We start from the raw sequence: 12,239 nt of genomic DNA on the forward strand, positions 1-12,239 counted from the left end.
TCAGGTCACACTCTCCAGAGACTGCAGTCCTTTCTGCCAGTAGAATCAGGCCATTCCAACTTATTTATTATTTACTGGTGGTAGGAATATTAGAAACTGCAGCAGTGGTGGTGGTGATGGTTATTGCAGATCTATTGGCAATAGGACCAACAGTTGTGTGAGTATGCAATAACATCATTTAGAAAATATTGTAATATATATCGCAATAAATTGTATCACAGCCGTTCAGGGAGATCGTGTCTGTTCAGGCACAGAGGTCTAGACACCATCATCTCTCTGCCAGTCTGTCCCAGCCTGCTGTCCGCAGGGATCTTCCGACAGGCAGCAGGCCCGAGTGCCGAGTCTGGCCGCTCTCCGGGCGCCCTCTGCATCCCAGACACGACTCACCTCGGACTGCGCTGGAAAGGCACGGATGGACCTCCCGGTAGCTCCCGGGGAACGCCGCGGCGGGACCGCCGTCCAGGAGAGGCCCTCCGGCCAGACGCTGCACCCCCGGCAGCGCCAGCCGAACTTAGGCAAGCGCCCGTGCTCACCTCCCGCCGGGCCGGGCCGACCCGGGCCCTGGTCCTGCTCCTGGTCCTGGAGGGGTCGGTGTGGGTCTGCAAGCGATCACCCCAGCTCACCCCAGGAGACCTGGGAAAACTGCACACACAGCGCCCCCCACAGGACCAAGCCTGGATAGCCCCCAGCGCTCGGGCCCCGAGGTGGCAGAGCCCTCAGTCACATGATGGAATGATCTCATTATTTAAGTAGCTGCACAATTCTGGGTCCCTGAACCGGGCCGAAGGTGTGGTACCTGGACCTCTTACCTCGGGGCAGCTGTAAACGACCTTCAGTACCATCAGCAGGTGAAAGGTCTGACAGGTCACTCGGTTTCTCCTCCGACAGCGTTCCCAGGGGGTTCTCCCACCTGGTCCTGGGGACGCCCCCACACCCGCTGGGTTCGGTAGCCCCCCCCCCGGAGCTGCGCTCAGCTCCCACACCGGCAGGACCGCAGTGCAGCCCAGCAGGGCCGGTCCAGACCGGTTCTGCAGCCCCGGTGTTTCCCAAACCGAGGACCGGAGCAACTGCCGGTTCCCAGCCCTGTTCCCCCGGGATTCTGCCCCGGCCTTCCCGACAGGAGGGGGGTCCGGATTCTGAGACACAGCCTGGGCCCTGGCTAAGCGCTAAAAGAGGAGGGTGACTGTTGTAAAAGCCACGGGTTCGAGACCCACTGTGCCTTCGCAGCAAGAGAGCTCTGCCAGTATTCCCAATCCCAATCCCCACCTCCTGTTCCCCCATCCCTGATTCCTGGTCTATTATCCCCAAACACCAATCTATTTCTCCGATCCCTGATCCCCGATTCCTGATCTATCATCCCCATCCCTGATCCCCGATTCCCGGTCTATTATCCTCGATCCCTGATCCCCTTTCCCTTTCCCTCTGCAGCAAGCCTGCGGGACACGGAGCGCCACCACCTGCCTGTCCTTCCAGTCGCCTCCATAGGGGGGCGCCGCCAAGCCCGGGAGAGGATCTTCTCCACCTGCGAGGTGCCCGAAGCCGTCATACAGCAGCTCATCCGCAGCTCAGGTAACAGGGCGTCAGCGCCGCTCCGGTCGGGCCGGGCCAGCTGACCCGATACCGTCATACAGCAGCTCTTCCTGTCTAACAGGTACTGTTAGAGAGAAGCCAGGGTATCGGCTTCAACAACATGACTGGGCTGCTTGTTCCACTCTCCCACCTCTCTTAGCGTAGAGTAGTTGCTCCTGTCCCGACTGGAGGATCTCACCCAGGAGTTTCTAGAGAGAAGCCAGGGTATCGGCTTCAACAGCATGGCTGGGCAGCTTGTTCCACACTCCCACTGCCCTTTGTGTAAAGAAGTGCCTCCTGCTCTTGGTTTTATATTCAAATTCAGGAAGGGGATATTTTCACATTTAAAATGTTTTTAAATCGTAAACAGTTTGAGCCTGAGACACCTTGCGGGCGCTTGTCATGTTAACGATCCTGCAGCTAATTAAACAATTACATCAGCTCCGACACTGAGCCCAGAAGGGCCCCCAGAAACCCCCAGAGACCCCCAGCGGTTCAGTGGCTCTGGTGTGCAGGACGATCCGAGCAGGACGATCACTCTCTCTTCTCCTTCCCCCCGATCCTGTCCGGTCAGAGAGGGACAGGAGGCAGAGGGCCCTGCAGGCCCGGCGCAGCTGCCTGGGCCGGGCCTGGGGCGCGCTGCTGGACCGGTGCCGCCTGCTCTACCAGATCGTCTTCGCCTTCACCGAGTCGCGCCCCCTCGACAACTTCCTGCTGGCCGTCGTGGTGCTGAACACGGGCGCGCTGGTGGCCCAGACCTTCGACAGCGTGGCCGTGCGCGGAGGTAGGAGGCCGGTTCTGCGGCGCGGCCCGGCCCGGTCCAGTCCGATCACCCTGCTCACCCCCCCTGCTCCCTGTCCAGGCTGGTTCTTCTCCGCCATGGACGCCAGCTTCCTCTCCATCTACCTGATGGAGTTCGCGCTCAAGGTGTTCGTCTGGGGCCGCGTCTACTTCAGGAACGCCTGGAACATCCTGGGTGAGTCAGGGGCTGGACACGTCCCGGACACTGGACAGCTCAGGGCTAGACACATCCCAGACACGTCCCGGACACTGGACAGTCAAGGGCTGGACACATCCCAGACACTGGACAGCTCAGGGCTGGACACTTCTTACTCACTTGACAGCTCAGGCCTGGACACTCCCCAGACACTGGACAGTCAAGGGCTGGACACATCCCAGACACTGGACAGCTCAGGGCTGGACACTTCTTACTCACTTGACAGCTCAGGGCTGGACACTCCCCAGACACTGGACAGTCAAGGGCTGGACACATCCCAGACACTGGACAGCTCAGGGCTGGACACTTCTTACTCACTTGACAGCTCAGGGCTGGACACTCCCCAGACACTGGACAGCTCAGGGCTGGACACTCCCCAGACACTGGACAGCTCAGGGCTGGACACTCCCTAACACTGGACAGCTCAGGGCTGCACACAACCCCTACACTGGACAGCTCAGGGCTGGACACTCCCCAGACACTGGACAGCTCAGGGCTGCACACAACCCCTACACTGGACAGCTCAGGCACATTGCACTTAAAAACAGAGGACCCCACGATCCTGGTGAGCACCCCCAGACCGCACTGCCACTGGCGGCGGCCCCGGGGTCCCCCACTCACGGCCGGAGCTCAGACACGTCCCCCCGCCTTCCAGACTTCGTCATCGTCTTCATGAGCCTGGTGGACTTCGTCCTGCCCCTGATCCAGTCCACCAGCAGCTTCAGCAGTGGGAACGCCTCCACGGTCTTCCGAATCCTGCGCATCTTCAAGGGCATCAGGGCCATCCGGGCCTTCCGGGTGCTCCGGACGATCCGGTAGGACCCCCGCGCTCTTCTGTTCTGGGATACCCTCTCTGGGATAGTCCGGGGCAAACTGTCAAAAATCCCAGTACTTACATCAGAACACTGTGGATCGGGTGCGGTCTGGTTAGACCAGGAGGACAGCCGGTCCGGCGGTTCAGGTCCGGTCCTGTTAGACCAGGAGGACAGCTGGTCTGGCGGTTCAGGTCCGGTCCTGTTAGACCGGGAGGACAGCTGGTCTGGCGGTTCAGGTCCGGTCCTGTTAGACCGGGAGGACAGCTGGTCTGGCGGTTCAGGTCCGGTTCTGTTAGACCGGGAGGACAGCTGGTCTGGCAGTTCAGGTCCGGTTCTGTTAGACCGGGAGGACAGCTGGTCTGGCGGTTCAGGTCCAGTCCTGTTAGACCGGGAGGACAGCTGGTCTTGAAGATGAGTTTGCAAGCATCACTAACCACCTCTCTCCCTTGTGTCTCTGTCCTCCCTTGCTCTCCCTGGTACTGTCCAGATTCTTACAGAACCTGCAGGCCATCATGTCCACCTGCCTACAGTCTCTCCAGTCCATGGGAGCCATCATCGTACTAATGTTCACCTTCCTGTGTATCCTTATGTTATTGTTGGACAGCTCATGGACACTTCCCATACACTGGACAGCTCAGGGCTGGACACTTTCTGTACCATGGACAGCTCAGGGCTGGACACTTCCTATACACTGGACAGCTCAGGGCTGGACACTTTCTGTACCGTGGACAGCTCAGGGCTGGACACTTCCTATACACTGGACAGTCACCAGAGCACAGTGGTCAAACACCCCCTCTCTGAATCAGACATGAGGGTGGCATGATGCCTTAGCGTCCAGTCATGTTTGCGGTCATCTTCCGGGAGATGTTCAGTGTGTCGGACCCAGATCGCTTCGGGTCCATGTTCAAGACCATCTTCACCCTCTTCCAGCTGCTCACCCTGGACGACTGGGCCTACATCTACTCCACCAGCCGAGACCAGGGTGAGACAGAGACCTGCCTGCCCCATCCGCAGTGCAGACACACTGCTTTCAGCTCCGACACACTGCTCTCAGCTCCATCACACTGACACACTGCTCTCAGCACATCACACCAACACACTGCCCTCAGCTCCTTCACACAGACACACTGCTCTGAACTCCAATACACTGCTCTCAGCTCCGTCACACAGGCACACTGCCCTCAGCTCCTTCACACAGACACACTGCTCTGAACTCCGATACACTGCTCTCAGCTCCGTCACACAGGCACACTGCCCTCAGCTCCTTCACACAGACACACTGCTCTGAACTCCGATACACTGCTCTCAGCTCCGTCACACAGGCACACTGCCCTCAGCTCCTTCACACAGACACACTGCTCTGAACTCCGATACACTGCTCTCAGCTCCGTCACACAGGCACACTGCCCTCAGCACAGTCACACTGACACACTGCTCTCAGCTCTGTCACACTTACACACTGCTCTCAGCTCCGTCACACCAACGCACTGCTCTCAGCTCTGTCACACTTACACACTGCTCTCAGCTCTGTCACACTTACACACTGCTCTCAGCTCCGTCACACCAACGCACTGCTCTCAGCTCTGTCACACTTACACACTGATCTCAGCACAGTCACACAGGCACACTGCTCTGAGCACAGTCACACCGACACACTGCTCTGAGCACAGTCACACTGACAAACTGCTCTCAGCTCTGTCACACTTCCACACTGCTGTCAGCTCTGTCACACTGACACACTGCTCTCAGCTCTGTCACACAGACTCACACAAACACTGCAACATGAGCAGCAAGAGAGTGTCATCACTATACACCAGAGAGGGTGTGAGGCTGCTGTCCCCTCCATCGGAGACTAGAGAGTGATTGAGTTCCTTCAGCCTGTATATGAGTGAGAGAGTGTGTACAGACAGCACAGCTGCGTCTCCCAGCCGGCTGAGTGTCTCCGCTTCTCCCGCAGGCTACCCCTACATCATCATCTTCCTGGTGCTGTACATCGTGGTGGAGTACTTCACCTTCCTCAAGTGGGTTCCCCTCCGCCACCCAAACCCCAGACGATCACCCTGACATTTCGCTCGCTCCAGTCGTGTCCTTCTCTGCAAGGTGTGAGGCTGTGGATCAAGCATCTCCTTCTCTCTCCCATCTTCTCTCTCCTCAGCCTGTTCATCGCCGTCCTGGTCGATAACTTCCAGCTGGCCATCAAGAGGCGCATGGAGAGGAAGAAGGACAAGGTGGGTGTCATCTGGGTGCTGGGGTGGGGTGGGGTTCTGCCACTCTGAAATGTGCAGATTCTGGGGCCTGAAGGATCAGTAAGTCTTTCTAAACTCATCACCTCCTGAACGCAGGGGTACAAAACCACAGACATCCGGTCTTGTTGGACCAGCTGGTCCAGTGGTTCAGGTCCAGGAGGACAGCCGGTCCGGTGGTTCAGGTCCTGTCTTGTTGGACCAGCTGGTCCGGTGGTTCAGGTCCAGTCCTGTTGGACCGGAAGGACAGCTGGTCCGGCGGTTCAGGTCCGGTCCTGTTAGACCGGGAGGACAGCTGGTCCGGCGGTTCAGGTCTGGTCTTGGACTGGGAGGACAGCTGGTCCAGTGACTCAGTCCTGAAGATGAGTTTGTTAGCATCACAAACCACCTCTCTCTCCTGTGTGTCCCTGTCCTGCCTTGCTCTGCCCGGTACTGTCCCGATTCTTACAGAACCTGCAGCTCTCCGTGTCCCCGAGCGAGGGACTGAACCCCCTTGTATTCATCTGGGATGTAAACCTGAAGTAAATGAGTTGTTATAAATTAGCACTGCAAGCCCTGACAAGAATGCCACAGCATGATATCGACCTTACAAGACAACAAGGCCGGCGGTGTCAGAACACAGCCCTCTGCAATAACCTCCTCTCCCTCTGCAGTCCTGCACCCTCGACGACTCTGAGGACGACACGGCGGCTCTGAAGAAGAAGGGTAGCGCGGAGCTTCCTCATGTCACTCATCCACAAACTCACTGTGGTACACTATGGTGAAGATACAGCAGAGCCCGGTGAGATGAGGGTAAAAGTACAAAGGCAGTGTCTTTCCCTTGAAGGTCAGCCGTCAGGGGAGCAGGACAACGAGACCTTCCTTCAGAGAGCCATTCAGCAGAACTACAGCCAGAACAAATTCAGCAAGAGGTTAGTGACCGAGGCCCGAGGACCAGAGCCAACTCAGAACACGGACTGGACTAAGTGATTCTGTACCCCAACAGTCCAGAGACCACTGTTCCAGTCTGGGTCACACTGTACCCCTACAGTCCAGAGCCCGCCGGTCCGGTCTGGGTCACACTGTACCCCTACAGTCCAGAGCCCGCCGGTCCGGTCTGGGTCACGCTGTACCCCTACAGTCCAGTCTGGGTCACCCTGTACCCCTACAACATGAGGAGAAGAAGCTGTTGGAGGGGGACAGGGTCCCCGAGTAAGTCAGCCTCCTCGTCTGCCCCCAGGGAGGTCCAGCTGATGACCAGCTACTTCCGGCTGCTGGCGGCCATCGACCTCCAGCACCACGCCTTCCGGTCGCAGGGAGCCACGCTGGACCGGGTCGTCGACACCTTCTTCGAGGTGAGCCCCTGCGCCCGCGTTCCCGCGACGCGACTGACCTCTGCCCCGGGACGAGACCCGGCTCTCCGGCGGAGACTCGCGTGCCCACGTCCCCGGAGCCCCTGCAGGCCGGTCCCGGGACGTCAGAGAGCCCCCTGCTTGAATTCTCGGGGAAGCTGGGAGCAGCCTGGGCACAACCGTGGGCGCCTGGGGGTGAAAAGGGAGGGGGGGCGATCTTCCGCAGTTCAAAATACTGCTGCTACCCACCCCTGCAGAAACACACTCTTCGACAGCGCCAGTGTACCCCCCAGGGGTGGGGCCCGGTCACGGGTCAGGGCCAGCTATTCTGTTATTCTGCACCCCTACAGTCCAGAGACCACTGTTCCTGTGTGTGTCGCACTGTACCCCTACAGTCCAGTCTGGGTCACACTGTACCCCTACAGTCCAGAGACCACTGTTCCTGTGTGTGTCACACTGTACCCCTACAGTCCAGTCTGGGTCACACTGTACCCCTATAGTCCAGAGATCACCTGTCCAGTCTGGGTCACACTGTACCCCTACAGTCCAGTCTGGGTCACACTGTACCCCTACAGTCCAGAGATCACCGGTCCAGTCTGGGTCACACTGTACCCCTACAGTCCAGTCTGGGTCACACTGTACCCCTATAGTCCAGAGATCACCTGTCCAGTCTGGGTCACACTGTACCCCTACAGTCCAGTCTGGGTCACACTGTACCCCTACAGGGGCCCCTGAAAGGCCTTTACTAGGAGACACAACGGCACCCCGCCCCGCCCCCCCAAAATCCAGCACACACGTTTACAAAACAACCTGTCGCCTTTATTCCAAACCAAGCTGCCCCTCGGGCAGGCAGGGTCGCCGAGAACAGCAGTCCGCTGGGAAAATAACAAAATCCCGCAATCCCGGAACCGGGAGGCACCTCCGACAACGGGGTCTTCCCGACCTGTGGCGCAGGAATCAACCCCCCGTCCCCGTCCCAGACTCCAGCTCCAGACCCGGAGTCCGGGCGCAGGAGATCCGGCAGGGACCGGAGGGAGCGCTCCCCAGGCTGGAAATAGTCCGCCGGCTGAGGGTCCGAGTTTTTGGCAGCTGCGCAGTCCCGGTCTTGGCACAGGGTTCGACAGACGGGGGCAGACACACGGACACGTGGCTCAGGACAACCGCGGAAGCTCAGGTTCCCCGGAATCCTTCGGGGAACAGCCGGACGAGATCCCGGGATTCCGAAGGGCAGCGGAGGGGCGCCCCGATCCTCACCGCCCCGGCTCTCTCCCTCTCGTTGCAGGCGGCGGAGGAGGAGGAGGAGGAGTGTCACAGGCAGGAGAAGGACTGAGAGCCCCCCACAGCCCCCCCCCAATAAAGACCCTGCTGACCCACACCGGCTCGCTTCCTCGTGCCGTGAGAAATTCCCAGATTCCCGCCCCTCCCTGCGGGGGATCGGCGCTCCTCGCTCTGGTCCTGGAGAGGCACTGCGTTCACGGTCATGAAGACCCTTCATTGATTCCAGTCACTGAGACCCCTAGCTGAGAGTTCTGCAGCCGAGACCCCTACTTGATTCTGTGAGGTCACTGCAAGCACCCCAGGGGACCAGGAGAGAGGAGCCCCGATACAGATCACGTAAAAAAAGCAGGAGGGTGCTGATCAATACCGGCCTGAGATCAGCTGCCCGGTCAGAGGGCGCCACGCGGCTCAGTCTGAACAATGTCAGCCTGCTGGAACAGGGGTGGGGGAGAGGTCACTCTGCCCCCTGGTGGCTCACCCCAGCAGCAGAGGGAGGGACTGCCCGTTTCCCACGGTGCTTTGCGGGTGGCCCAGCCAGGCTGAAATACTGAAGGGGGGTGTTTGAGCATGCTCCCACGTCCGCTTGGCGGTGTGCCCCCCGTCGGTCACGGTCTCAGGGAGGCAGGGGGGCGGTCAGTTGCCGGCGGGGTCCAGCGGGCCGGTGACCCGGAAGTGGATGCCGTCGCCGGGCAGCGGGGAGGGGATGAGTGGGCAGAGCCAGGCCAGGTACCAGCGCCGGCCCAGGCACTCCTGGAGGTTGCGGCGCCAGCCCAGGCTGTAGGGGCGGCGGCTGGAGTACCACTCCCGCGTGGTCTGGCCGCGCAGCATCAGCGCCGCGTGGAAGAACAGGAAGGCCGCCACCAGCAGGAAGCCCACGACGCAGGTGTCGGCGATGAAGGCGAAGGCGAAGGCCCTCGCGGTGACCTGGCCTGAGACAGGGGAGAGGAGGCACAGGGAGGGGAGGGGAGAGGAGAGGAGGAGAGAGAGGGGAGAGGAGGCACAGGGAGGGGAGAGGAGGCATAGGGAGGGGAGAGGAGAGGAGGCACAGGGAGGGGAGAGGAGAGGAGGCACAGGGAGGGGAGAGGAGGAGGAGAGAGAGGGGAGAGGAGGAGAGAGAGGGGAGAGGAGGCACAGGGAGGGGAAAGGAGAGGAGGAGAGGGAGGGGAGAGGAGGCACAGGGAGGGGATGGGAGAGGAGGAGAGAGAGGGGAGAGGAGGCACAGGGAGGGGAGAGGAGGCACAGGGAGGGGATGGGAGAGGAGGCACAGGGAGGGGATGGGAGAGGAGGCACAGGATGGGAGAGGAGGCACAGGGAGGGGATGGGAGGAGGCACAGGATGGGAGAGGAGGCACAGGGAGGGGATGGGAGAGGAGGCACAGGGAGGGGAGAGGAGAGGAGGAGAGAGGGGAGAGGAGGCACAGGGAGGGGATGGGAGAGGGGGAGAGAGAGGGGAGAGGATGCAAAGGGGAAGGGATGGGAGAGGAGGAGAGAGAGAGACAGAGGGAAGAGGGAGACAAAAGGGAGAGGAGGGGAGATTGGCGAGAGAGATGGGAAAGGAGAGAGAGAGGGGAGAGGAGACACAGGGAGCAGAGGGGAGTGGAGGCACAGGGAGGAGATGGGAGACACGACAGTGAGTGACACGGCCCAGGCTGGCATGGAGGAGCACCCTCGAGCACCTCTAGGTCCTGCACGCACAAGAGCCAGTGATGTCTGTGTGGGCTTGTGACTGCACCTGTGCACACGCGTGAGTGTGCAACTGTGCACGTGTGTGTGTGAGTGTGAATGTGAGCGTGTGTAATTGTGCACGTGTGTGTGTGAGTGTGAATGTGAGCGTGTGTAATTGTGCACGTGTGTGTGCGTGAGTGTGCGCGAGTGTGAGCGAGTGTGAGCGAGTGTACGCGTGTGAGTGCGCACACGTCCCTGAGTGTGAACGGGCGGCGGGGGGGGGGGGGGGGGGCGCGACTGACCGGAGACCAGCATGACCCAGGGCGCGAGCAGCAGCAGGGCGCTGTGCAGGGTGAGCCCCTCGCTCAGGACCAGCAGGAAGACCTCGGTGTTGAGCACCACGGCGTACAGCAGCCCCGCCCACATGAAGAGCAGGCTGCTCAGGAAGTAGCGGTAGTTGCGGAAGCCCACGCACTGGCCGAAGAAGACGCAGTGGTGGTCCCGGAGCAGGACGCACACCCCGCAGTCGTGGCAGTGGGAGCAGCGCGGGGGGGTGTGCGTCTCGCAGCTGTAGCAGTACCTGGGGGGGGCAGAGCAGCGGTTAGCGACCCGGCCTCACACGGAGCCAGTCCCCGGGCGACAGGAGGGACGTGGCAGCTGGTCGGGCGGCTCAGGTCCGGTTCTGTTAGACCGGGAGGACAGCTGGTCCGGCGGGTCGGGTCCGGTCCTGTTCTGTCAGGACACAGGGATGCAGTGCTCAGCGGTGCTGCCTCACAGCGCTGGGACACAGGGTTCGCTGCCGGAGCTGGGGTGCTGTCTGTGTGGAGTTTGCATGCTCTCCCGACGTTGGCGTGGGCTTCCCAGTGCTTGCTGGGATAGACCCTACGCTGGAAGACGGAGGCACCGGTGTGAGCCGCCTTCGCCTGACCTACCTCCAGCCCTGGCCCATGCCCTCCCCTCCGAGGAAGACCCCCCGGACGCTGGGGTCCGTCCTGAGGAAGAGCACGGAGTTCCAGGCGATGTTGCCCAGCATGAAGGCCTGGGCGCCCAGGTGGGCCGCCTTCCACGGCGCCGTCCAGCCCGCCCGCCCCGGCGCCTCGGCCAGGACCAGGTAGCTGACCTCCGCCGTGATGGACAGCACGAGCAGCGTGTTCACCACCACCGGCAGGCGGCGGCACGCGCGCTCCAGCCGGCCCCACGTCCGGTAGCAGAACGACCGCATGCTGGACCGCAGGCCGGAAGCCGGAAGTTCGAGTCGCTGGGCAACGACAAGTCGTTTGCTGTTGGTGGGGATTTTCGGCCAAACAATGTAACGCAAAAAACGTGTGCGTGCTTCTTTCAATAACGCCCCCCTCTTCCCTATAAATACGTGGGGACAAGTACAGCCCGTCTACGCTAGAAACGCAGATACAATACGAATCTTCTCGCTACCCGCAAAATCAAAAGCATAGTGTTCGACAATACACAGAACGTTAATGGCCGGAATGGCGCCGTCGTCTCATCTGTAATGAACGTCTCTCCCTCTCCTTCTCCTCCTCCCGGCGGCTTCCAAACGCATCTCTTCGAGAACAAAGCCGACAGCGATCACAGGCAGGAAAAATAAAAACGAGGATCGCCTCTTCCAGGCTTTCGAGAAAAACGAGAAAAAGTACAAATGTTTCGGAGCTGTAACTGACGCCTCCCACGCTCCAAATAATAATAATAATAATAATAAAAATAAATAAAAGACGGGTACAAATCTGGCGGTTTTAATAGAGAAAGTTCTGCCCAGCGCCTGCTCCGCGGACACACCGCGACGCGCACAGGTGTCACAGTTAAAACAGTCCCCTCCCCCCCTGTCCCTTCCCACTGGTTCCGAGCCGCATGTCCGACAGCCGGACTACCCCACTGGGACGTAGCAACAGTTACAAAAGAGAGGTGGACTCAGCCCGTCCGGAAACAAGGGGTGTCGAATTCGACCGCAGGACTGGGCAGCCTGTTCCACACTCCCGCCACCCTTAGTGTGAGGTGGTGTCTACGCTGTGAACGCCTGAACCAGCTCTCCTCGTAGGCGTGTCCGTCTAAGACACCTTAAATCCTGGAGGGTACCTGTCCGCTCTTTGTCGGATGGACTCCAGAGCCGCGATGTCTTTTTCTGTCAGGAGGAGACCACAATTCAACTCAGCTGAATTCAAGGTGCTTTATTGTCATGACCACTGGGTAGAATCAGTGCTGCCGAAGCCAAACAAATACAATTAACATCTACAGACATTTACAATACAAATACAAAATCACACACAGTATTCTAAAGGAACCTCAGCTGATTTTTTTTCAAATATATATTTTTTTAATCTGCCTAAACG

General features: G+C 59.8%; 2 protein-coding genes across 3 annotated transcripts; one reads left to right on the plus strand and one right to left on the minus strand.

The window, feature by feature from the left end:
• The first annotated feature begins 17 nt into the window (after positions 1 to 17).
• LOC107075851 (cation channel sperm-associated protein 1) lies at positions 18 to 8,330 on the plus strand. Of its 2 annotated transcripts, none has more exons than XM_015338795.2 (14): positions 18 to 157; positions 230 to 515; positions 1,429 to 1,569; positions 2,144 to 2,353; positions 2,432 to 2,545; positions 3,222 to 3,381; positions 3,869 to 3,960; positions 4,220 to 4,363; positions 5,339 to 5,402; positions 5,537 to 5,609; positions 6,278 to 6,329; positions 6,451 to 6,535; positions 6,844 to 6,958; positions 8,238 to 8,330. In XM_015338795.2, exons 2-14 carry the CDS (start codon positions 413 to 415, stop codon positions 8,283 to 8,285), a joined length of 1,401 nt encoding a protein of 466 aa, XP_015194281.2. In that variant the 5' UTR covers positions 18 to 157; positions 230 to 412; the 3' UTR covers positions 8,286 to 8,330. The 2 variants fall into 2 exon arrangements, with proteins under 2 accessions (XP_015194281.2, XP_069036582.1); XM_069180481.1 differs by having other exon boundaries at positions 284 to 515.
• On the minus strand, positions 7,753 to 11,718 carry zdhhc24 (zinc finger DHHC-type containing 24). Its single transcript, XM_069180498.1, has 3 exons — positions 10,830 to 11,718; positions 10,200 to 10,477; positions 7,753 to 9,162 (listed from the first exon to the last, which is right to left on the minus strand). The coding sequence occupies exons 1-3, from the start codon at positions 11,117 to 11,119 to the stop codon at positions 8,867 to 8,869; spliced, it is 864 nt and encodes a 287-aa protein (XP_069036599.1). The 5' UTR covers positions 11,120 to 11,718; the 3' UTR covers positions 7,753 to 8,866.
• Between the last annotated feature and the right edge of the window lie 521 nt (positions 11,719 to 12,239).

This window comes from Lepisosteus oculatus, chromosome 18 (assembly GCF_040954835.1).
Source record: "Lepisosteus oculatus isolate fLepOcu1 chromosome 18, fLepOcu1.hap2, whole genome shotgun sequence".
Taxonomy (NCBI): Eukaryota; Metazoa; Chordata; class Actinopteri; order Semionotiformes; family Lepisosteidae; genus Lepisosteus; species Lepisosteus oculatus.